We start from the raw sequence: 25,819 nt of genomic DNA, 5'->3' as shown, positions 1-25,819 counted from the left end.
GCATTTTACAGACTGCTCTTGGCCTAACAGACTTGTATCCAAGATGGGGGAGTGTGTGTCTAGGATAAAATAAACTTATAACAAAAACCTCAAGAGAAGCACTGCCTTATCTTGCTTTCCAGTGCTGAAGGCAGAGTAGCATATTAGCCTTCTTTAAATTCCACAGGAAAGGAATCTGTTCCCCTCTGACTGATGCATTTGTGAGAGTGCTAGAATGTCCTGCCTCCGAGAGGCTTAATCGGTTTGTTCCCTTAGGGATCTACTGTAACACAACAGTGGTCAGGGCCCTTTTGGGGTAGACACTACAAACAAAATAAGGAGGCTCCTGCCTCAGGTCTTATACTCAGTCTGATTTCCAGATAAAACAAGCGTGCATTAATGGGGCTGCTAGCAGTATCTGTGTGAGGAACACTGGCCATGATGTGGAAAGAACAGAGCTAGTTCTCATTCCGTGTGAGTGGTTTCTTGAAGTAGATAAACTGTTAAGTTAGAACCACATAAGCCTGTTTTTCAGTAGCATAACTCATGCTTTTATTGATATCCCCCCCCAGACTGTTGCAGCAGAACAGCCAGCTGAGAGCCAGGAACCCAAAAAGAAAAGACGACGAAAAAAATAGAGCTTCTGCCTTCTTGTCAGAGTAACACTCACCCAGCACAGCTTTTCTGTTGCAGACTGTCAGCAATTCCCTGGACAACTGTACCTATAAAGAAATTGTTCTGGCAATGGAAAACAAGTACTCTCCCTCGGCTGCCTGAGCTATGCTGGCCCATGATGCACAATCTGTGCAAGACCTTGTATTTTATAGCTAAAAGTTCAGCTTTGGGTAGGCTGTTTGGACACTGTTCTGGGAGCTGCCTTTGCCATTAGAATGTGCTGCTTCAATGGAGTCCTCTCCCTCAGCCAAGTCCCTTCTTCTTAGAGCAAGACAAGGATTTGTCAACTGGGCTGGTTTACTACCAGGAGCCCTGTCCTTGCAAGGACCACAAGCATTGGCACTCCCTGCCAATAAGTTAATTGTTTGAGAGTCTTACAGTCTGGTTATCTCCAGCTCTATTTTCTTTTCTCCAGTGAGCCTTTGGTTATTTCAATAAGCTGATATATATCCAGAGCTTCACCTGAAAGACAGTTGTAAGCTGTTAAATTATTTCCACTTGGGCACTTTCTGAAAGCCCACAGCATAAAAGTGAGAGACCCCTGCCAACACCATGTTTTCCACTGTTTTGTTGCTTTAAAGGCCCTAATGCTCCCTCTGTGAATACAAGATCCCTGCAGCTGTAGGATGTAAAGAGAAGCCAACTATGGTGGTACAGTGAAAAAAAAGGAGAAGTTTATTAATATTCCTGTGGTTGGACTATAGTGTTCTCTTGTTTCTGCTGACTTTAGCTGTAATACACTTGGCTGCTTTGGTCCATGGTCCTGGAGAGAAGTCAGAGGTTCCTACCACTAGGACTTGTCACTTGTTGCGTCTTTCCTAAAATGCACTTTGGCTTAAGCTTTACCAATAAAGGTTGTTTAAAGAGGTATTGCATGGCTTATTTAAAAGCAATGCATTGAACCATTCACTTTTCTAATTGCCTGCTCATCTATGCTTCTAGAGTTAGGCAGTTGGTTCCTGAAAGAACAGTCTCACATTTCAGGAGGTATTTAAATAGCTGCTACTTAAGTTATTTGCATCAATTAAGATGTTTGTCAAGTGATGAGTAATCATCACTTTATCCTGAATTGGTGGGTACTAGTATGACTTCAGCTTGAATTGTCTGCAGCTTTCTCAACAAGGCTGTGCTGTGCTAAGAACAGTCAATGGGAGAGAGACGGAAGCACTAGAGTCTTAGGAGGTGTTTACACTGGAGCTGGAGGTGTAATTTTCAGGTCAAGTGTACATACCCCCCCACACTAGCTCACAAGCTAGAGCACTAAAAATAGAAATGAGGGTGCAGGTAGCAGGATGAGCTAGTCACACTGAATATAGTCATGAGACCAAAGGTATGTACTTGATTGGCTAGCCTCTTATGGTGCCGTGGCTCCATTTCTAGCATGCTAGCTTGATCAGAGATAGCATGGGTATGTCTACTCAACCTAGAATCTACATCTCCAGCTCCAATGTGGACATACATGTAGGGGTGACAAAGGGACAGCAAGCGAGAGGGGTTTGCAGTAACGTGTGCAAACTGATCACCCAGCAGGGAGGTGGCAGTCCTCTAGGACTTGCCCCAGAATTTACACACAGAACAGGCTTTAGCTGGGAATTCCACATCGTGCCATTGGATTGGAAATGCAGGCTGGCCTTGGTGCTGAGAAAGGAACGTTCTAACAGATGGTACAAGAAAATATGTGGTCATTTTCAGCGTGCATGGTCTTTGTACAGAGCCAGGCAACTGCCTTATGGGAATTTGTGCTTTGTTTTTACAGTAAGTAGTTTGTACCTATCAGGTGACTGTGACAGAGCAATGCTCAACCAAAGCTCCTAGCTGAACACAGCTCTGTGACAGCATTTAGAAGCAAGTGCTGCTACTTACATATGGGAGATTAGCTGTTCATGCTTCAATAAGCTATAATCTGCTTCTCATGCCTAGCTTGTGTGAGATGATACTTACCTAGTGGGATGCCATATCTCCTCTCCAGACCACTTGGATTTGATGGAGTTACACAATCCATGGTCACCTCCTTCCTTAAACACAGGTCAATATCCACAGCGCTGAAAAAAGCCACTGACTGGGGCAGATCCTGTAGGCCTAGCTTGTAGGCAAACATGCACCTGAAAGAGTAAGAGTCACTGCATGTAAATACTTAGGAGAGTCTTTCCCTTCTCATGGTGGGCAGCTGATTCGAGCTCTGTTGCAGGAGCTACCCTCAGACCTGCAAGTGGGCCAATTAGTGCTTTGTCACAGCTCTTCACTATATCCACCACTACTCTGAGATCCTCAGATTGCTCTGGCAGGTGGGAGACTCATCAAGGCAGACTTATTCTACTAGCAACCACCATAAGGCAACTGCTGGGTGGTACAGCTGGTTTGCCAAGAGCTTTCCTTCAGTGCTGACACTCCCAGTGGCTGTAGAGCTGGTTCTATCAGGCTTTAAAAGGTAGTAAGGACCTTGACTTCACAGTTAGCAACAAGCTTGTTACCCTCTAACAGAGGGAGGAGAACTTCTGCTTTAATCAAGCCTAGCCCTGCCTGCAGTAATAATAGCTTCAAAGAACGTTAGTGGGTTGTTAAAGATTATTTTGCATCCTATTTGCACAGCACTTTGAAGATGTAAAGTGCTTTATAACTACACAGTAACAGGATTTTGGTATTGCTGAAGAGGAGGTGGGAGGAAGAGAGCTAAGGTATGTTCAGTTTCCCTTCTAAGAAAGGAAGAATCCAGACACTTAACTCCAGTTAATCCTCCGCGAGAGAGAGAGAGAGAGAGTGTGTGTGTGTGTGTGAAATTTTCCCAGTGTGAAGTCCACTGCTGCCAAGGCATGAGCACCACATGGGCACAGAGATGCTCTGTTTACTGGCATACTTAACTAGATGCAAGAGCAAGCAGCTCTGCTTTAGTCTATTTCACTGTAACAGTGCTGGGATGTGCTGATAAGGGGACTCATGTAAAGTTATCTCAAAACTAATTTTTAAACTACAAATTAAAAACCATGTGGGTTTGAATCACTAGAGCTGCCTCACTGCTGTGACCACGGTGCAGCCACATAATGGAAAGCTACTAGTAGCAGGACCCAGGTACCAGGAAGGAGTCACTTCTGCTGTGGCAGTACAGGGCTTTAACGTGCACGCGTGCCAGGAGCAGCATAGGAGCATTTTCTGGCACAGCAGTGTTGCAGGTACTGACATACATTCCTGCCCCTGCTAGGAGAGCCATGAAGCTGAACTGCTCTGCATTCAGTTATATAAGGGAAGATTTTTGACACACACAAGCCTTCAAGATTTGGAACTTTAAAAGCAATTAGGTTCTAGTTCAATTCCCACCCAAGGGCTGTTGGGCCTGTGTGAAATTGGGGTGTGTGTGGGGGGGGGTATTCACATCAAACTCTAGTACCCCAATTTGCCTCTGTTAGCAGAGTGGTTAAGGACTGACTGCTACAGAGCCTGATTGCCCCTCTCACTTTATAACAGGTTTCAGAGTAGCAGCCGTGTTAGTCTGTATTCACAAAAAGAAAAGGAGGACTTGTGGCACCTTAGAGACTAACCAATTTATTTGAGCATAAGCTTTCGTGAGCTACAGCTCACTTCATCGGATGCACTTTATAGATCTCTGTTTAGATCAGGAGTGAGGCCCACAAGAAGGGGGAAGCTTTATCTGTAATTGCCTGTGGTAGCCTGGATGGTGAATGAAAAGGAACTCAGTCTCTGGTGCTGCTAACTTGACTCTTTCGGCCAACTCCACATTCACTAACAAAACATCTCTTAACTTTCCTACCATACCACCGCTTTCCGCCTATTCTGTCCCATCAGGAAGCACATGCCCTGCAGTTTTGCCCCTATGAAACAGCATGGTTGGAATGCTGCTGAGTTTTTTAGAGACTTTACCGTGTTAGGAGATTGGTGATCTGCAGGGCTAGGGCTGCCCGGTAGCGATCTTCACCCTGGACCAGGTAGCGCACCTCATCATGAATGCTGATGCAAAAGCGCCCATCAATGTTGAATTCTTCAAAGAGCCATTTCATGGACACCAGCATTAGGTGCAAGTAATCTACAGCTGAGCTCTGCACCACCCAATTCACTCTGCTGGTTACAAACTGGAGGAAACACAAACCAGAAGCTAGAAGGGTTCCAAAACAGATTCCTAGAGCAGGCACATTCCCTGGGGAAGTCTGTTCTCGTGGGGTCACACGATAGGAACAGTTGGTGATAACAAGACTGAAAGGGTTGTGTTGCTGGGGCAGTGTTTGACTATACAAAATCCCATTAAAAAAACAAACCCAAAACCCCAAGCACACCCACTGGAGAGAAACAGAACTTTGCTGGCAGAATCTGTGCAAGATATCTATATACCAGTTGAACATAATTACAGAAGGGCACTGTAATAGAATGATAGGATACAACAGCAACAACTTTTGTTATTTCCTAGACACTAACCAACCCTCATTATACAATTACCCTTTTATAGGAGCATGTTCCCAGCATGCTTTTCGTGGGGGCGTTGACCCTTTAAATCTAGCAGAAGCAAGCAGCCTCACCCCTGAAGGAGCCATTTACAACTAGTTACTGCAGCTATCTACTTGCTGGTGAGTATGCTGAACTCCTGTTATGTTCTCTCTTATTCCTGAGGATATGACACATTCTCACAGGCCTCTATGGTGTCAATGGGTTCAGCAGGCACTACTCCCACTCACAAGGCCCTGGGGTTTAGTTGTTTCACCAGGACTGGGTGCACGTTGCACTTTTGAAGATGCCATCCTTCACATGAGACTTAAACCTACCCCTTTACAGGCTGTTCTGGGGGGAAATGAAAATGCCTGTGGCCGTTTCTAGAAAGCACTGGGGCTAATCCCATTGTCTTGACCATATTCCTTCCCGCAAGGGAAGTGGCTGCAATGTTGCAGACTCTGTGATCTGCCGCTGTTGCATTTGACTACAGAGGCCCTAAATTACTAGGGCCCAATTCTGCCTACACACCTGTGTGACTTCCTTGACATCAGTGGTGCAAGTGAAGGCAGGTTAGACCCCCTTGTCTACCCCATAGCTGCAGAGACACCTGGGGTATGACAGGCACTGTAAGAACCTAGCTTTGATTCAGTCTGTAACTCAGCTTCTGACCATTGATTCAAGAGCATATGCTGAGTACGGGGGGTGGGGAGTGGTGCGTGTGTGTCCTAAAAGTTAAATGTTTTCTTTGCTGTAGCACAAAACTTTCAAGCAAAGCTGCTGTGCATCACTGTCTGCCCCAGGGCAGCACTACTGAGAACTACAGCAGCACCAAAACGTATACGGGTTGAGCACCAATAAACTTGTGGTTCCACAGGATGATCCAAACTGTTCCCAATCCAGGGCAGTATTGGTAACCAGCCAGCAGTCCCATGGCCACTCGTACTTTGAACAGAATAGAGCAGGATGCAGTGACTTAACTCCTACAAAGTTAGCCTGTCCGGACTCCAGTTCCCAGCACGGCAACATGGAGTGTGGCTAGCTGGGAGTGCCAAGGCCATCTCATTCAAACTGACAATCACCGAAAGCAAGAGTTCTGCAGGGCCAAGTCAGAGCTGGGGGTCAGGCTAGGGTTTGCTCTTACCTCACCCTTGACCGCAGGTGGCTCCAGGGCTCTGCTGATGCAGCAGCCCAGCACAGGGGTTCTCGGTGAGGCAGACATAGCAATGCTTTCCAGCTTGTTGAACATTTCTGACTCAGTCCCTCCAGCCCACACACGCTGGCATACCACATCCCACTTTTTCCTGTGCGACCTGCGGTGTGGGGAATAGAAGTGTCACTACATCTTCCCCCAGGAACCTGTCACAGAACAGTCTCTGCAGAGGCATTGAGGTCAGAGCTGTCATGAAAGTCACTATGGATAATAAGGGGCTCAGCTGCACTAGCTTTTCACTTCTGCAGACTTAGGGTTATGACTTAGGTTAGCTTTTCACATCAGCAGACTGGCAGGAAGGGAAGCCGCTAACTAAAGGAGCAGGAGATTCTGTGGAAGAAACGTGTCAGCAGAGCTACATGGAGGTTCTGAGCTGGAAAACCAGGGATGCTGCAGGTCAGGACAAGGTGCATTGCTGAGTTGTGGGGACAGACGGGAGGAGGAAAGATCAGGATTGCAATAGCAGGGAATGTTGCAGATTAGGCTTAAAGTGCATTGGCGGAGGCTGGTGGGGAAATCTGACCAAAGCCTGACTATTTCATGGCTGTCTCTTTCCTTGCACAAAAGCTAAAATTGCCCTTGGCCTCCAATTTCATTTGATTGAGAGAGCTACTGACTTGCCCGATTCTCTAGACATTACTGATGAAAATGGTTTACCGCCTTTGCTGTTGACTTGCCTCTTTCACCAGCATCCTCTTTCTGGACATAGGACTCCTGTGTATACCAGCTCTCCTTTCCCCTTGTTACTGGCACAGCACACATCCGAGGGCTTGCGCATCCCATTTCCCACCCCCACTCCCTTTCACACAAACGGAGGCTCTTCTCGAGCTTTGCTCCCTCACCTCTTCGTGGTTTCTCTCCGTATCCTTCGCACGTCCTGCCAAGACACAGAACCGTCCTCTGCCCTCTCCACTGGTAAGCCCAGCTCTCTCACTAGCCACTCCCCTTCCTCAGAAAGGTGATACCTGGAAAATAGGAACCAGTAGGGATAAACGGCATCTGAGATATCCTGGAGTTTCAGGAACAAGATTCATGGTTATAGAACTGAGCAAGCCAGCTCAGAGGCTTCAAATTAATTAACTCTTGATTGGCAAAAAGCATGAGCTCCAGATTCAGGACACTTAGGCCAGGACTCTAAGAGAGCCCAGCAGCCTGCAATGTGCTCTACCTTCACCTCATTACGAGGGATTTGTCTATGTCAGAGACAGACAGTTTCATCTCAGGCAGCTCCATAGGGGCAGCCAACCTACCAAAGGACTCTTCTGGTCCAGATCCCAGGAGGAATGACCCAGCTGGAGACAGACTGAGCTAACAGCGTGGCAAGTTTCTGGCCAACTCCTTCAACAGTGGACGCAACAATGCCACTGACAGATCACACTCCCCACAGCTTTCTACATCAAAGCTTTGCTAAGTTAAACCACAAGGCAGCACTCACCGCCGGATCCCCTTGGTGACTGCATACATCTGCCGAGCCTTCTCAGCTGCCTGCTGCTGCGTCAGCCGGTGGTTAAACTGCATAAGCAGGCGCTCTGCGAAGGGCTGGCCTGCCCCATAGATGCGCCCGTAGTTGAAGACTTTGGCATGCTCCCGGCTGATCCCCACCGTAGAGGCCGTCTTGCTGTGCAGGTCTGTGGCGTTGCTCTTCTTCCCCTGCAGAGTCATCCAGCCAAATGCAGTACAGCCTGGGGTGCAGGAGAGAGGAGGTTAATGCAAACAGGAAAGGGGTCTGAGTCAGACCTCACAGCATCACCATGGCAATGCTACATCCTGGCCCAGCATCTTAACTGCAGTCCACATCACATGATCGCAGGGCGGTGCTGCTCCAGCTGAACCTCTCACCATGCATGCCAGCAAAATGAGCCTCCCCGAGGACAGCAGCTATCCAGAGCTCCTGGGAATCCACATCTGCTCCAACAAGGTAGTAGCCCGGAGGGACCTGGACCATGGCTTTAAGCTCGCTGCCTACCCGGTCAGCCTGCGGACATAGATTGATGCCACTTTGAGCACGTCCTCCTACACCTCCCTTCCCCATACCATTGCCAGGCTAAACACAACTTTTCTCCAGTGGCTGTCTGGCCTTTGCATCCTGCTTTCCTGGAAGATCGTATCATGTGGTGTTAACAGCACACAGCTCTTCCAGTACAGAAATGTCAGCCAGAGACACTCCTGACAAGGGGAATCCAGGCAAGGAGACCAGCTACTGCCTTGCTCCACTCTTACCCGCATTCCTTTGCAAGGGCCTCTGCATCCCAGATGGAGTCTAGAAGGTCTCCACTGATTCTAACTCCCTTTTCATTGAGGTCTTGCTCTCAGCCCTTGAGCTTCTGGATCTCATCAGCCCTAGGTTACTAGGCCAACTCATGTCAGCGAGGCAAGAGGGCAAAGAATTATAGAACCAGCCTCTGAGATCTACAAAGTTCACACCCAACCCAAGACATACCCCCGCTCCCCCAAGTCTGATTTCTAATCCAGGACAATTGTCGCTAGCTTGAGATATCCTGCCCTGTATGGCAGGAGAAATCCCACACCACTGTGCTCCACAAATAATCCCTCTCCAGAACACAAAAAGAGCTAGTTTTGTACCCGGGCATTGCTGGCAGTCAGCCAGGTGGGTTCCACAGCCCGACGAGTGATGGTCCCTGCTGTTATCACCTGCGGCAGGATGGCTCCATAATTACTCTCCTCGTCATAGTCCGGATGTCTGGAATAGAAGCGGAGTGTCACTGCCTGCCCGCTGGAGAGCAGCAGGAATGAAGGCGGCCTGGCTCTGGCTTTTCCCACACTGAGAATCAGTAACTGAAAGGGACTTCCCAGTGGCTGTAGCCAAGAAAGATCCATCACATGGGACTGCATTTCTAAAGTCCTTTTATAATCCCCTCTTGGAGTCTGATTGCTGAGCTAGTTCCAGGGTCAACACAGGCCAGAGAGTTGAGACTGATGGGAGGAAGTAGGGGAACTAGGAAAGAGACTATTCCCTTTGTACTGCCCCAATTCTGACCCCCTTAAGGATTCAGGTTCCCATAGCCTCAGAAAAAGAAAGGTCCAGTAGTCAAAGGTCAGATTTAACTGAACAGAGGCCACTGACCTGTATGGCATTTCCTCACATACCTAGTTACTGATCGAGGCAGCTCCCCTTTCTTCAGCCACACAACCATTTGGGAGCTGTCGAAACAAGAACACATGAGGGCAGGGCCCCAGTGAGACAGACTGTGAAGAGAAAGGCCATGAACAGCAGCAGCTGAGCCAGGAAAACCCCTCAAGGGAAGATCTCACCCTGGATCTTCAATTCTATTTGGGGAACCCAGTCTCTCTCCCCCACCCCCAAGTTTGCATCCCCTTTCTCAGGTTCTTTCCTTCAGCTGCTCAAGGCCCACACACTAGAGCTGAGCATACTGTCTCCACGGTGCTTCTAGCCCTTGCCATGCCAGCATGTGCCGAGGGCAAGGCAATTTTAATGATCAGTTAAGCGGGTTTTGGGTACTTTTGACTGCCAAAAGATTTAGTTTGTGGGAGATCTGTCCTCTTGCTTGGGTTGAAGCAGCACATTCTGGCACTGCCCACACTCCTACAGCCCAGTTAGTACCCATTCCCATTAACAATGGCTGCTGCTCACTATGGAGGAGTAAAAAGGTGTCACCAATGGGCAGAGTGATCAGGAGCCACTCAGACATTTGCTGTTTTCCCACCTCTAACTGAATGCTACATGGAAAAAATGCTTTAAACGGAGGGATGAAAACTTCAGCTTAATCCAGACCATGGGGCAAAATCATTCATTCACAGGATAGGACATTGAGGCTGTGATAAGAGATGGGGCTTCATCCCTCGGACCTGCTTTCCTCCCTCAGATCCTGCATCTCCAGTACCACAGTTCAGATTAGCCCCCTGTAATGTGGTCAGGCAGATACAACCCCACACAGCAAACTGTAAGGAAACAGACAGTGATATTTAACATGGGAGGAGCGCCCTGTCTAAAAAACAGCAGTGGTCAAGGGGCATGTTACAATTTTGAAGTTACTGTACTCTGCTACGAGGAGTTAGTAGCAAATCTACCAGACCCCCCAACGTGTGCATTTACCTGCCTGACTCCTGTCAGGAAGTGCTAACAGTGGGGGCAAATGTACTCTCAGACTATTACAAATCTACAGTCCTTCTGCAGCACTAAATGTCTAATCCTCCCACCCCAGTCCCTAGGAATCCTAGTGGAGAGTTTGTCCATATTAGATATAGCTGGGCCTTGACATTCCCCTGACCCTTACCCATAGGAGCACCTGTTGAACTGCCATTGCATTTCTTGGGAGTTGAAGACACTTGCCCCTCCAGCCCCAGATCCACAGCACTAGGATTCTTGACCCAGTCTGCTTGCTCATTGTTTAAGCTCCCTTCCTGGTCTCACCCATTAGAGTTTCATTTGGGCTCTTTGCCTAATCCCTTTTTTTCTTAGGCATGCAAAGTTTGTGCCATGGATCAGCCTCTTTAGAGGCCTTCAGGGCTCTTTCCCTTATCAGCTCTAATGCTCCTCCAATGCCTCAGCGTACAGAGGTGCACTACGCCACAGTTCCTGTGCAAATCCCGCTATCATTGGTCACTCCGCAGCAGATCCCCCATGGGTGGGGACTTCGCAGTTTAACTGGGGGAGGAGAGGAATTAGTGTCTATCTCACCTGATTCGCTTGTGAGCATTCCTCCAGAACGAGATCATTTTGTTAATTTCAAGGGCCCTCGTCCCATCAGTGCCCCCAGTGCCGGCCCGTAGGGTGCCATCCTCCATCCTGGGCAAAAAATCCTTGGCAAAAGGGCTTCCAACATTGTTGTCATTCCCATCCTTTAACAGCAAAAGAAAGGAAGTTGGCTTGGCTCCGTGCATTGGGCAGTTATTATTATTAACTAGAAATGAAGACCTGGTCACTTCCCTGCCCCATTCCACATCTGTACAAGCACGTCCTTAACACCAGCCCTGCCATGAGCTGCTGACCAGGGCAGGTGGCTACATCAAAGAAGTGGAGGCTGAAGAAGGAGCGCAAGTGCATTCAGCAGACAGGAACTGGGAGGCTAATCCAGCTGAAGGTACACAATCCTGAGTGGGAGGAGGGAAAGTGAGGAGCCATAGAGGGAGGAGGGGAGAGGAGAGCAGAGAGGATGAAGAAGAAGAGACCGTGCAAAGCCTTGAAGGAGAAAGTGAGGAGCTGGGACTTGGTCCAGTTAGGCCAGTAAAGGGCTTTAGGGAGGCTGAGTACAGTCTCATCTGAAACGTGAGGTATGTACTTGATGTGCATTTCAGTGGGGAACTGTTCAGTACACCCCAGTGAGGACAGCAAGAGCATAGCTGGGTCAGTGCAGGGGGAATGGTCTCCAGATATGTCACTCGCTCCCCCTTTGGAGCCAGCCATGGGTCTCAAACGCCAGGCCCTGCACTCCACGGAGGGCTCAGCAACAAACAAGAAGCATTCTATGGACTCCACTCACCTTATGAGGCAGCCTGAAGAACCAGCAGCCAGGGATGTTGATATCATTGTAAGGGCCATTGCCATGGTGATATATAGGCTGGCTCTCCGCACACTCCAGTTCCAGGTAAGCAGTCTCTCCCTGAAACCATCCAGAATGAGACACTTGCTAAACTTAGAGCCAGAAGAAGGAAAAGCCTCAGGGGTGGGGGAAGCACCTAGTTAATGATAGTGCCAACTCAACTACACAAGCACCGGGAAATAAAAGCCTGACTCCTCACACACTACAATGGAGACATCCATTGGACTCCTGAGAGCAGCATCCTAAAGGGACCTTGCTATGGAGGTAACTGCTCCTCGTCAGCCATGCAGGAGCTTGGGTCCTCTTGTTCTGCCTGGAGAAGCACCTGTTCAGTGAATCCCAGTTAACTGACACACTCCCACGTTCCACTTACCTGTCTGGGCCCTTTAGCTGTTCTGTCTGATTCAGCTTCCAGATCAGTATCCATCTCCACCTGGCTCAGCACCTCCACCTGGAAACAAAGGGGACAAAAGGATCAGAGAGCTTCTTAGTATGTTCTTTGGCTTCCCAGACAGCTCTTCCAGGAACCTCTTATAGTATGGGGCTGCTGTTCTCCAGCACCATTGTTGCGCCCACAGCTCTCCAGCTTCCTCATTTTTAAAGTGAGTTGTGTGTTGGTGAAAGGTGTCAGCTTGATATCTAAGAAGACTTTAGGCATCTGTTTATCCTTGAAACAGGTACAGACTAGGAAGCAGCAGGGCAATAATGTGCAGTAATGACCTGGAGAGACCACCCTGGGGCAAATGGGGAATTCAGGCTCCATAGCTATTAGTCTCTGGCCTCTCTGCCGAGACTCTCAGCAAGGAGGCCAGTTCTTTTCACACAGGCTGCTGAAGAGCCATCAGAGGACAAGAACTCTGTCACTTATCACTGTGCTGGATTTGAATCAGCAGCAGGGATGAAAGAGGCTCTCTACCCCATTCCCATCCAAGCCGGCCAGTCCCCTTTCTTACATCACTTTAATTGGATATAAGCACAAAAAAGTGTTTAACCAGCAAGAAAGCAGCTGTGCAGAACAGGATGGGGGTTTAGTGAATGTCTGTGAGAAGAGGGCCTCTGGGCTCCAAAATGGGATTCTCTGTTCCAGGCTACAAGAAATTCTCTTGCTTCTCACTACTTCAGACCCTCCCTTCTTTCCCTCAACCCTCTCTGAAATGACTTCTCAGTTGCTCCAAGTCACAGGCTGCTAAGATTTGGCATTAACAAATCTCTGAGAAGGGTAGCCACCTGGCCAGACTTTTAGTAGCTGAAAACCAGAGGGACTATGGGAGTGAAGAGGTCAGATGTTGGTTCAGTGGAGTTGAACTGAACTCGGTATTTTTTAATGTTCTGTTCATATATTAGAAAAAATAATAAAAATCAAGATTCCTTTCAGGGAAATGACCATTGAAAGCAACCCCCGTGTGAATCAGTCAAGGCTAATCGAGAAAGCCAGCCACAGGGAAAATGATTGAGGAACCCAGGGGGATAATTGGTTTGTTTGAAGGTGCCGGTTCATTTGCAGGGCAGGAGCCAAAGGCAGTTGGGCCCTCTCTTCTCACTCAAACAGGTGGACGTCCGTCACGCTTTTCCAGGGGGAACAGGTGCCTTGGACAAGTTTTCTGAGCCTCTACTCCCTTCGTCCCTCAGTTCCAGCAAACCCAGCTTTACCTGTTGCCAGATAGTGCTGTTATCTGTTAACATGAGCTCCTCTTCAAGGCAGGTGTTCAGTGAGCCAGGCTGCTCATTCCCTCTCTCCTTACAATGCTCCTTATACAGATCCTCAATAACCCTAGAGGGAGAAGGCAAACGAGAGATGAATGGTACTCAGGAACCTGTGTCTTTGGGAGCAGAGACAGGTTTCATATTGAGCATCTGAAGTGGAATTTATTACCGCCACAAGCAGCGCCCTAGGACAGTTACCAGGCTCCACAAGGACATTTGTTCAGATAAAAAGATGAAAATAAGGGCAACGTACCCCCCAGCATCCCTCAGAAGGAGAGGCCAAGATTCCCAGCCAAACACTGCTTAGCCAGCAAGGTTTTTTCTCTAATAGGAAGGGAGAAAAGCACAGGCTTCTGTTCAGGGAGGAATAGATGCATCTTTAATGCCCTCAGGTTACTGCCCTGTTTGATTGACAAGCAGTTTGAGACTTTGGAGCTCTGGATTAATTTGCTGACCTTCTTCCCAGAACCTCACTCCCCAAACCTGTTCAGCAAATAACCACTAAAGATCAGAAGTCTTAGCAACATGGGACTCTCTTCCAGCTTGGTGAATACAGTAGCTTTACTGCTGACATCTCCTTAGATAGCGCATCCCATCTCTCTCTCTCCTACCTGTGTGGGCAGGATGGCTCTTCTGTCTCTGAGAGATTCTTTGGCAAATTGTCCTTCCTCCCTGGCACCAAATAGCCCCAGCCATGCTTCTCAGAGTAATGCAGTGGGAAACCATCCCAGGTTAGTCTCATTAGCTTTGGTGTCACTCTCATCTGAAGGCTCATGAGACTGGGACCTGGCACCCAATCTGGATCATTCAGGCGTGGGCAGAGTTTACGGTACCATCTAGAGACCCAAGACAGTAACAATTAGGTTGGGGAGAAAAGCTTCAAGAGCAGTTCAAAGTTTCCTCCCCATTTATTTCCTGGTTAACAAGACAACATGAGAAATTCCCTTCACTATTAATGTTTCGAGGTGGTCCATCCTATTTCATCTTTTAGCCTAGGACAGCACATCTGTCGGGCTCACTTAGTTGATCAACATCCAGTGAATGATCAATGGGACCATCAGCAAATGCGAGACCATCTGAGTGGAACTCTCCCATCAAAAGGAAACATTAAGTGGCTGTCTCCTACCTACATGTTCAAGCACACACTTTCCAAGTGCTGCATGTCTAAGGGACAGGGGAATGATTTTGCCATTTGTCTGGAGAAGCTTGAATATTTTGTGTCTCTTTGGGACAAAGGATTGAAGTGGAGTATGAGAAATCTTGGGAGTATGGGGATTTCTCTTTCTCTTCTGGGAAGAGCACATGCTCCAGCTCAGGAACCCATTCTCAAGAACTGCCAGCCTTGAGAGGCAGTTTCAGATTTTCTTTGGGCATAGAACAATGTATATGTTGAGTATACCTTCAACCCCAGATAGCAGGGCCGTGGGGTAGCTGCAATGCTTCCAACATGCAGGAGGGTCCATCTTCTCTAGAAGTGGAAGGCAATTTAAATTTCCACATTGGCTCAGCACAGGCCACTTTGAGTGGAACACTTAAATGTGCCCAATTCTTAGTGGCGGCTTCCAGAGATGATCTCCTGTCTACGGAAAGCTAAACTGGGACCCACTAATCTCACAACAGCCAGAGTGTAACCCTGGCCTCTGAAGCAAAAGGTACATACTTCATCCACTCAGTTTCCAGGCTCTCCACTTCATCTACCCTTCTACCACCTGTTAGACATTTAATGCTCAACAACAAAGGCATTTAGAAAGGACTGGACAGCTGGAATACCCTGGCCCCATGGGCAGGAAGAGGAGCTCAGATAACACATCCATAGATTTGTAATAGCAGCTGGAAATGTTTCCATCTACAAACCGAAGTCACCATTAGGTGGTGAGTTATGCAAATCCCTTTTGAATGACTCACCCCGGGTGGCCTGGCAGGTGCTGGGTTCTCTTTGGTAGCAAACTGATAGTCTCCTTCAGATGCTCCAGGAAGGCCCATCTCTCAGGGACTCTCAGCTCTTCCTCTTCACTGGGGGGACCAGGATCTGATTTTGTAATAAACATAACCTCAGCAAGAGATGTTCTCTCTGCACCCACTTGAGAATGCAGCATGATGAGAAACAGTGCCCTTTCCGACAGCGCACTCTAATACATGATTCAATGTTTGCTCAGTTGTTTCTGTTCCTCCTTTTCTAGAAAGTTACACTGACTATGCCTCTACTTGACAGCTGGACTTTCCCATGGTTCAGATTTGCCACTGCTTAGACTCTGTGCTACATGTCTTTCCTGCAACCTCATTAGAGCTTAGAGATAGTTGGTATTAAACCCATTTTCCACCCTCACCTCCCCACCATGTGCATGCACCAAGAGCACTACCTTCCTGCCACTCTAGGGCAGACGGTTTTTCCACCACTTTGGCTGGCTCGCTGTTTACATCTTCATTTTTCTTCCTTACTGTTTTCTTCTTCTTCTGCTTAAATTCCTGTAGGTCCCACTCCAGGTCCCATAGCCACGGGTCATCCTTATATCTGCATGGCAGAACAACATTACATGTAACTTGTTTTGGCTTTGCGTTTCTACATTCTGCCTGATCTAGACTCCGCCGACGTCCTGAATTCTGACACCTGGTTCCAGTTTACTTTACCAGGGACGAGGAGGGATACACACAGACCTAATTTTTGACTATTTTCCCTATGAAGCATTAACTTGAGAGTTATGAACAGAATAAAAGCAGTGGACCACAGCAATGCCAGCTTCCCGCATACTACCCTTTGCCAACATGCCTCGCCCAGACTGAACACTCAGAAATCCAGTCTCCATTGAATCTTCAGCCTCTACAGAGGCTGCTAACAAGCTGGTGCCAATTCTAAAGATAGTTTCTGAGCTGTGAACACTTGTCTGCTAGGGATTGGATTGAGGGCCAGCCCTTATGAATATGGGGACAGATTTGGTGATCAACAATCTCCTTAGCCATCTAAACACACTATTGTCGTATCAATGCTAAGTAAATTCCTTTGCTGTTTTAAAATGAAAAATGCTTTCTCTCCCTGCACTAAGTGCCAGGATCTAAGCCCTTTCCTCCTTTGCATTTCCCCCTGCCATGATGCTGACCCAGCTGGTACCTCTCTTCATAAAGCAGCTGACAGGCATCATTGGCCAGGTTCATCAGGGATTTCTTCATCTCTTTCTGCAGCTCCTCATAGGTGTCCTGAGTCTCATCCAAGTACCTCTCCCAGTTCTGATTGACAGGCAGGTAAGAAACGCCCATTTCCAGCATCCCTGCAAAGGTCACAGGATGTGGGCATCTACAGCACAAATACATATGGTATTAAGCACAACCCAGAAGGCATTTGGCCTGTAAGCACTAGGCTATTCTACAACTAAAGATACAAAATCTGTAACTTCAGCTCTATTTCCACTTAGGAGTTTCCCAACCTCACGCTACTGCCCGGAACGGTCTATGGCTTTTGCCCTCCAACACCGGCAATTACTGAAGGCCTTAATATGAATATGTATGTAGGGTAAGCAAAGAAAGTCGATTTCACCAACAAGATCCCTCAGTCCCATCCACGAGAGCTTCATTACAGGATCCCTCTCATTAAGAGCTGCCCATTTTATCTGAGTGTGAAATTATGATGCTTATTCCTTCTAGCCAGGAGAGAGGGATCAGGGTCCCCACGCAATGGGGCTCTGTGCAGCCCCAGAGTTTTGGCACCCATCTGCCATTGCAACTTTCCACAACATAAAGAACTTGGATGCTGATCGCCAAGCTGGAAATGAGTTTACCCCACATCTCCAAGAGGATCAAACTCAGGTCCTCAGCATGACTGCATAAGACTGCAGCAACTGTGCCAAATTCCCTGTATCTGTGGCCAGATTTTCATGGCTCCTTGCAACAGTTAATTTTTGTGTTGGCTGAGGTCAAACTCCTCCTCACCTCTCCATGAAGAGTGGCAGCTGCTTCTGGAACACTTCATGAGTGGCTTGGACATCAAGGGCACAGTACTTCATCAGTTCCTTTGGGGCAGAAACAGGCAACAAGTAGGAAGATTAGACTGTGTGTATAGAGCATAGTGCAATGAACTGGTCGAGCCCAGGGGTGCAATAACTTAGTGTCATTGTGACTGTCATCCAGTTATACTAAATACCTCCACAACACAGTTTTCTACCCCTTCCTCACAAACTTCCCCTCAGGTCTCTCCCTGGGAAAGAAATCTCAGTAGTCTGGGTCAGAGGCATGCAAATCTTAGTCAACCAATGGCCATATTGGCAATGTGCTGGGAGACAGAAACGTGCACCAACTTAGCAAGAAAAAGGACCCAATTGTAACTGCCCTGATCATTAGTAGTCTCCACAGGCAGCATCTCCATACTAACAGTAGCACAAAGTGCTCCATCTTTCCTGGGGATGCTTTGTATGTATCCAAAAGCCACTACAAGGAAATGGAAAACATGCTGCTAGCAAATGTTATTCCTGCTGAGAGTTTTGTTTTTATAATTAAAGAAATCCCCCAGGCCTGGCTCCTCCCCTGGCCTCTCCCAGAAGCTGCTCACCCTTACCTGGAAGTTCTGTCTGATGTCACTCATGCTCCCCTTGACAAACAGCTCACGGGCCTCTTTCTCCAGCGGCTCACCCCCAACGTACAGGTCATGCACGTCTGCAAGGTTGTTAATACTGCTGATGTTCACCCAGTCCCATGAGCCAATCTGTAAAGAGACAAGCCAGCAGGCCAGCTCAGGGCAGGAAAAGAACTGGCAGCTAAATAATATATCTAAAGTACAGTTATGATAAGAAAACAGACTATATACAAATTATTATTTGTATTACTATAGTGTCTAGGAACCCTAGTCATGTACCAGGATCTCACAGTGCTAGGCACTGTGCAAACTCACAACAGATAGTCTCTGTATAATCTAAGGTTTTTGTAGGCATCATGGCAAAGGAGAGTTTTGGAAGGGGATTTGGAGGAGGATAATGAGGTAGCTTTGCAAATGTTTACAGGTAGCTCCTTCTGAGCAATAAGGGGTAGCATGGGAGAAGACACAAAGGCAATAGAGAAGGGGGATCCAATGGAGGGATAATATGGTCACAGTGACAGGCGAGGACAATAATCTTTGCAGCAGTATTCCGAACATATATCAGTGGAGCAAGATTGTTTTTGTCAAGGTAAAAGGACACTCCCTTATTCCACAGACTTGCTCCTCCTGTGTTTGCAAGTCAGAGCTACTGGCTTTATTGTCACCAACCACTTCCTACTCCTTTGAAGCTACAGGAGTGTAAGATGGCTCCACTGTGCCTTATGCACTAGGTCACCAGCAGAGTTCTGACTGCAGTCCCTTTCTACCTCCTATATCATCACATGTAATAAAGAGCCTAGCTCAGTTTTTAGACCCCAACTGGAGTTTACAGAGATGGCCAGTAACAGCACAATATAAAACATTTATTACAGACTCTTTTCCTTCAGACAATGTAATGGAGCCATCCATTAAACCATTCCTTTGGGAAGGCCAGAGCTAGGTCCATTGTGGAGGGGAAGGAAGGGGGAGGCTTTTAAATGCTAAGGAAACAAAGTGAAGGCTCTATGTTAGTGAAGAAAACAAAGTGAAGAGTTAAGCTCTATAGCACTAGTTAGCGATGCACAAATTTCCTCAGTGATTCTCCTACTCACAGCAGGCCCTTCAGTTTTGCTGCGCGTTTTCTTCATGTGCTGTTTGACCTGCTGCAATCCCTTCCTCTTGCCATGCTTAGCAGCCATCCAGAGGCTACGCTGAAATCCCGTCAGCCCTGAGATGGCCATGTGCATGCTCATGGTGTCCAGGAAACGCATTCGGGAGCCCTAAAATGCACAGCAAGTTAGGGGTTCTCAAAGTTCTTTTCACTGTGACCCACTTCTGACAACAAAAGTTACTACACAACCCGAGGAGGAGGGGACCAAAGCCTGAGCCCCACTGCCCTGGGTGGGGAGGGGCCAAAACCAAAGCCCAAGGGCTTCAGCCCCAGGCGTAACCTGAGCCCTGCCACACAGGGTTGAAGCCTTTGGGCTTCAGCTTTGGCCCTGGGGCTTTGGCCCTGGGCGCTGGGGCTTTGGCTTCAGCTCTGGCTGGCCCACAGTTTGAGAACTGCTGGGTTTGAGAACAGGCAGTCAAGGAGCCACTGCCTTTTTCACAATTCATGGACTCAGGCTTCTCAAGAATGGAGCTAGGTGGATGGTGGGGAGGCAGTCCAGTGACTGAGCTGCTAGTGTTCTGTGCACACAGGCAATCAACTGGAACTTGACTTTAAGACTCAACATCTTGCTCTTCTTCATGCTGAACTGACAAAATCTGACACCCAGATTGGACATCTTGCCCTGAAATCAATCACACAGATCCAAGCCCTTGTACAACTCTGGCAGCAATGGGAGTGCTTGTTCCTTCTGTGTTCTAAAGGCTCCTCGGGTCAGAAATGAAAGAATCCAGGCCTGTACTATGGCAGTAAACCAAGATGCTACCAAAATGTCTTGCTTTGTTCCACTACTTACAAGCTATTTTTGTCGCAGATCTTGGACTACTGAAGTCCATGTCATCTGCCAGCTCTGGTCTTCATGACTTTCCTGATGCTAAGCACAATGTCTTATACTTTGGCTCACAGGAAAAGGAAACTGAAAAGCACCAAGAGGCAGACTGCTGCCTCTGTAACACTTTACAGTTGAGAATCTCAAAGCAATTCACAACCCTTAATGGAACAAAGCTCACAATCCCTCCCATGAGGTGTGGAAGTGATGTTATTCCTATCTTACAGTTAACTAAGGCACAAAACCTGACCTTCAAAATTAGGTGAGTGCAATTATACTTACAAAAGCATGCGTAATTTGTGTATAATTACAACTGCAGATGCAGATCAGGTGAGCGTACATGCAAGTGGCTGGTTAAATGTAGCTAGCAGTAACTGCCCTAGCAAATTAACTTTGTAAAATAAATTATACATTTAACTAATTTATTGTATACACTCAATTTTGAAAATCAGGTCCTAAGTGGCTTTCCTCAAACCCATGCACAGAGCCAAGGAGAAAGCAGGTGGATGAAATGGACATAAATTAGGAAAGTACTTACTTGGATCAAGTATTGCTCTTTAATGTGTGCTCGATCAAAGGCGACGTTGTGACCCACCACCAATCTCTCTGTCCAGTCCTGTTTGGTGAGACAGCTTGAGTTCAGAGCAGTTTCTAGTGGGATAAAGTCAGCCAGAGTCAGTTGGCTGGACCAGGTATAGCGTTCTTCTAGCAGCCGCTTACTGCACCAGGAGTACCTGGAAAGGAACCACATTATATTCTGGATTACTTCAAATTGTGAAGACTGATTCCCCTCTGCTAGTCTTAGTAGAAGGACTAAGGAGGGATGAGCCAAATTCCTCTTCCGCCCCAGAATTTGACTTTTCAAGCAGGGCTGAGCTACACTGGCAGGAAGCAGCGTAGGGAAGTTTGCACAGCTGCTGCCCAAGTTTTACCTGTTCATGCACCAAGGCTGTGAAACCAGCACTGAATTCACTAACTAAATCGAACTGGAATTTCACATAGGCTTTAGAACTGGCCTATGTCCAATAGCTACAGCTCCATGGGACCATTTACTCCCTATCAAACCAAGTATTTAGCACAACGGAGAAGCTCAGCTCTGCTGCTCCTCCATCCATGTCCACTGTGGTAACAGTTAGTATTGTGGCTTCTCTTGTATATTACAGTTATCACATCTTACCAGGCACTTGGAGAAACAGCAACTGCCAGTGTTGGGCAACGGCCTTCTGCCATGCACACTTCAACATCAAACACCAAGGCTCGTTCTTCAGGGAAGTCTACAGCCTTCCTCTCACCATTGGGTCCATACTGTGTCCAACCAACTTCCCAAGCCCACTGTGAGGGCATGGGGGGCACCTCACAGTGGAGCAGCTGATTAGCAGTTTCCAAATAAGGAAGGCTCTGCTTCTGCGCCAGAATTCGGAAGTGCTCATCAAGATCGCTCCCATACATGCGGGGCAGCTGCAGCTCTACATCAGGGAGCGTGGCTGTCTCTTTGCCCCACAGGTCATGCTTCTGCAGATGTTCCACACTCCTCTTGATGTCAGCATCTGAGTACTGCACCTGAGCACCCCGAAAAATCTGCTCATGAAGAACCTTGGACAGCATCTGGATGTTTAGTGGGTTCATTCGCCGTTGACTGGTACCAGAATCTTGCATAACCTCCTCTTGCACCGGGCGACTGGCAGAAGAACCTGAGGCACATCTCCGCTGCCTGGCTCTCAGTGATGGAAACAGACGTGCTATTGACTTCCTCCAGAGCAAATGTGTCATCTTCAAAAAACTTTAGTAACATGGAGAACGGGCAAGAGTCTGCCCTTTTTGGTGGGATAGGTCTGCAAAGAGAAGCCCAACAGAAGGACTGAAATTTAGCAGAATTCATTTGAGGCTCCCCTCTCCTCTCCCTCCCAAAGAACCTGAGCACTTGGAGCCACCACGAGCGACACTGGAGCAGAACCAGCACGGGCCGTTTAAGAAAAAACCCTCCAGTGTAGACAAGGCTATAACGTGATACTGCAACTACCTGGCTTATCCCATTCCAGAAGCTCACTCCACCCTACCCTGAGTCAATGAAACCCCATGTATCTCATCACAAAGCTCCTCCCCTTTGGCTTTTCCCTACCATCCATGGGACCGTCCCTACCCTGCAGGGATCTCTCTGCCAATCTCCTCTCCCAGAACCACAACGGGTCTCAGCTTCCCCTCAAACCTGCCCTTACATGTCTCAGCCTCCCCTTCTGCAAAGGGGAACTCCCTTCATCCCCCAGGGTCTCCCCCCCCAATTCCCTATAGTCTCAGCCTCACCCCCCCCCAGCCTCCTGCTATTCCCCTCACCCAGCCTCCCTATGGGTCTCACCCCCCCCATGGGTCTCAGCCTCCCCCCCCGGGTCTCATCCCCCCCCATTCCCCTCACTCCCCCATTGGTCTCACCCCCCCCATGGGTCTCAGCCTCCCCCCCCATTCCCCTCATCCCCCCCATTCCCCTCATCCCCCCCATGGGTCTCAGCCTCCCCGCCCATTCCCCTCACCGCCTCCCTCTGGGTCTCATCCCCTGCATTCCCCTCACCCCCCCTATGGGTCTCACCCCCCCTATGGGTCTCAGCCTCCCCCCCCCATTCCCCTTACCGCCTCCCCCTGGGTCTCATCCCCCCCATTCCCCTCACTCCCCCATTGGTCTCACCCCCCCATGGGTCTCAGCCTCCCCCCCATTCCCCTCACCGCCTCCCTCTGGGTCTCATCCCCCCCATTCCCCTCACTCCCCCTATGGGTCTCACCCCCCCTATGGGTCTCAGCCTCCCCCCCCCATTCCCGTCACCGCCTCCCTCTGGGTCTCATCCCCTGCATTCCCCTCACCCCCCCTATGGGTCTCACCCCCCCTATGGGTCTCAGCCTCCCCCCCCCATTCCGCTTACCGCCTCCCCCTGGGTCTCATCCCCCCCATTCCCCTCACTCCCCCATTGGTCTCACCCCCCCATGGGTCTCAGCCTCCCCCCCATCCCCCTCACCGCCTCCCCCTGGGTCTCATCCCCCCCATTCCCCTCACCGGGTCTCAGCCACCCTCCCCCGGACCCCGCATAGTTCTCAGCCTGCGGGGGTGGCTCCCCCCACCCGCTGGCTCCGCCGCTCGGGGCTGCTCGGCCCGGCCCGCAGGGGTGGCGCAGCGGCGGGGCAGTTGCCGCTGGCCGCGTTGCGAGCCAGGTCTCGAGGCTGCAACCGAGCTCAGATCAGCCTGGCCAAGCAGGGGGCGGTGCCCGAATGGACCAACCCAGACCGCCGGGCGCTCTTTCCGGGTGTCCGGCTCTCTCTCTTCCCCCTGTCCTCGGCGTGGATGGAATCATCCACAGCGACCAGGCCGCATTCTCAGCTTCCTATGGCTGTCGTTAGTGCTCTAATGCAGAGCGGCCGCGTGGCCTAATGGATAAGGCGTCTGACTTCGGATCAGAAGATTGCAGGTTCGAGTCCTGCCGCGGTCGCAGGAATTGGCTTGAAAAAGTAGCTTTTTAAAAACTTTATTTATAAAACATCGATTTTAAAATAGCTGAAAAGGGAAAAAGAAAAGGAGGACTTGTGGCACCTTAGAGACTAACACATTTATTTGAGCATAAGGGGAGATTTTATGTACACAGAGAACATGAAGCAATGGGTGTTACCATACAAACTGTAACAAGAGTGATTAGGTCTCACCTTATCTGATCACTCTTGTTACAGTCTGTATGGTAACACCCATTGTTTCATGTTCTCTGTGTATATAAAATCTCCCTACTGTATTTTCCACTGCATGCATCCAATGAAGTGAGCTGTAGCTCACAAAAGCTTATGCTCAAATAAATGTGTTAGTCTCTAAGGTGCCACAAGTCCTCCTTTTCTTTTTGCGGATACAGACTCACAGGGCTGCTACTCAGAAAAAGGAAAGAATCCCAGAGCAATGGCCATAGGGCAAATCCCAGAATGGAGAAGCAAGCACGAACTCAGTCCTGATGCAACAGCTGAAATAATTTAATGAATGTTTATATTTATTTTTATTTCATATTAAAGAGCTGTAATTGTATATGTATTTGTTTTCAAAAAGTTTCAGATTATTTTTGAACCATCTGGGTGAAATTGCAATAATAGTAATAATGAATTAATAATTGTAGCTAATAAGATCCTGGAGAGTGTATCCCAAAACACAGAAGAATATCCCAGAGTGATGCCACAGCAGATCCTGACTCCATGCATGAGTGGGAGAATATCCCAGAACAAGGCCTGTTGAAAATATAGGGCTTTGATCCTGCAAACAGTTATTCATATACTTAACTTTACTGCCCAGAGAAGCCCCATTGATTTCAATGAGATTACTCACAGTAATAAAATTAACCATGCTTGAAAGTGTTGCAGGTCTGGGTTTATGACTGTACATTCCAGACCATGCCGAATGGGGATGTATGAGCATCTGTTCCAAAGTCAACACCACCATACTGGGTATTCCAGATACCCCCTACTGCAATGCATGAATGCATATAAAATATTGTATATCATTGTTAAATGTATGTGTGAATATTCAGGAGAAACACAGTATCACCACATGTTCCATTCTTGTCCACCCTCTTTGCAATTCATTCTTCACCCATTTCTATCAGGGTACAGTATTTCACTCACACCCACGCTGAATACAACATTCTTGGTTTTTCATTCTCCATCCTGTGTCCTGCAACCACCTCAAGCATGTCTAGGTATTTGCCAGTGCATGCATTATTTTTTCTTAGTAGTCTTTTGAAGAGGAGATGTTTGAGGATGATCATATTTGATTATCTAAAGATCTACAGACAGTTACTTGTCTCCAGCTTGGATGCAAAATGATCCAGTATCAAGGAAAAAATTATAAACCAGTCCAGCTGCTCCTTATCCATCACGTCCAACCATAGGACAGTATTTTTAAACACATACATCTCAACCTGCTAAAGCCCAAAAATATGGGACAAAGACCCTGACAGTAGAGATAGTGGAGGCTCACATGTAAATCACTAGACTCCAGGATGCAGATTTTTAAAACACATAACTTGTTAACAGGCAATTACAAAGTAATAGTTGGGAAAATCTAAAATGATGGCTGCTCCTGGTGCTAAAAAACCATTCCAGATATTAGGCACTCTACTTTAACCCACTCTCTTCAGGCTGTCCTCAAACATCTGCTCTCCTATGGAACCCTGATATTTACCGGTTGAAATCTTGGGCTTTCATTATGTGTTGTTATTCTTAATCATGTGTACAAATATTTACAGCATGGCCAAGGTGTTCAACAAAGATCAGCATTCCTGCCCCCAGAAATCTCACACACTAAGGGTCAGGTCCTCAAAAGTATCTAGGCACCTAACTCCCATAAACTAGAAACCTAAACATGTTTGAGATTTTAGGCCTGATGCCCTGATCCTGCAAGCTGTTCTGTACAGACAGACCCTCGTGCCCACTCAGAACTCCACTGATGTTGAGGGAAACACTAAACATGCACAGGACCACCTTTGTGGAGTAGCTTTCAGGACTGGAGCCTAAATTCTCTCAGATTATAGCCTGACTCAAGCATCACCTAATGCCTAGCTCATAAAGTAAGAACCACACACCGGCATGCAATTAGCCTGAATTAATCACCCACATAGTAAAACACAGAAGCAGTGGAAACTAACAGTTTCTATAAGGGGGAAATAGAGCAACTAATTGACTAACAGAGTAATACTGCTCCTAGCCTGCCAGCTCTTTCCTGCCCCTTAGGTCAGTTTGTTCCCTT

General features: G+C 48.0%; 2 protein-coding genes and 1 non-coding gene across 8 annotated transcripts in view; 2 read left to right on the top strand and 1 right to left on the bottom strand.

Annotated features, from left to right (window-relative positions):
- The window catches only part of FANCI (FA complementation group I), a 44,527-nt gene extending 39,334 nt beyond the window's left edge, over positions 1–5,193 (top strand). For 5 of the 6 annotated variants that reach the window (XM_073304151.1, XM_073304153.1, XM_073304149.1 and 2 more), the window contains one exon: positions 552–1,608. In XM_073304151.1, coding sequence (XP_073160252.1) covers positions 552–617 — 66 coding nt within the window. In that variant the 3' untranslated portion in view covers positions 618–1,608. Of the gene's footprint in view, positions 1–551; positions 1,609–5,107 lie in introns of those variants that run through there. The other variant, XM_073304152.1, reaches the window with a different exon arrangement.
- POLG (DNA polymerase gamma, catalytic subunit) lies at positions 507–23,299 on the bottom strand. The gene is made up of 23 exons (XM_073304155.1): positions 23,102–23,299; positions 21,239–21,893; positions 20,600–20,795; positions 19,177–19,344; positions 18,068–18,214; positions 17,446–17,525; positions 16,631–16,813; positions 15,885–16,036; positions 15,430–15,553; positions 14,136–14,360; positions 13,471–13,591; positions 12,194–12,271; positions 11,761–11,880; positions 10,959–11,119; positions 9,407–9,460; positions 8,882–8,999; positions 8,138–8,273; positions 7,734–7,980; positions 7,141–7,263; positions 6,230–6,398; positions 4,528–4,736; positions 2,596–2,756; positions 507–1,116 (listed from the first exon to the last, which is right to left on the bottom strand). Exons 2-23 carry the CDS (start codon positions 21,829–21,831, stop codon positions 1,052–1,054), a joined length of 3,630 nt encoding a protein of 1,209 aa, XP_073160256.1. The 5' UTR covers positions 21,832–21,893; positions 23,102–23,299; the 3' UTR covers positions 507–1,051.
- Positions 23,300–23,458: 159 nt separating this feature from the next.
- On the top strand, positions 23,459–23,531 carry TRNAR-UCG (transfer RNA arginine (anticodon UCG)). Its single transcript has one exon. It is a non-coding gene; the product is annotated as a tRNA-Arg (tRNA).
- Positions 23,532–25,819: the final 2,288 nt, after the last annotated feature.

Source organism: Lepidochelys kempii, chromosome 10, assembly GCF_965140265.1.
Source record: "Lepidochelys kempii isolate rLepKem1 chromosome 10, rLepKem1.hap2, whole genome shotgun sequence".
NCBI lineage: Eukaryota > Metazoa > Chordata > Testudines > Cheloniidae > Lepidochelys > Lepidochelys kempii.
Note: the sequence above shows the minus strand (reverse complement) of the source record. Positions and strands in the feature narration are given on the sequence as shown.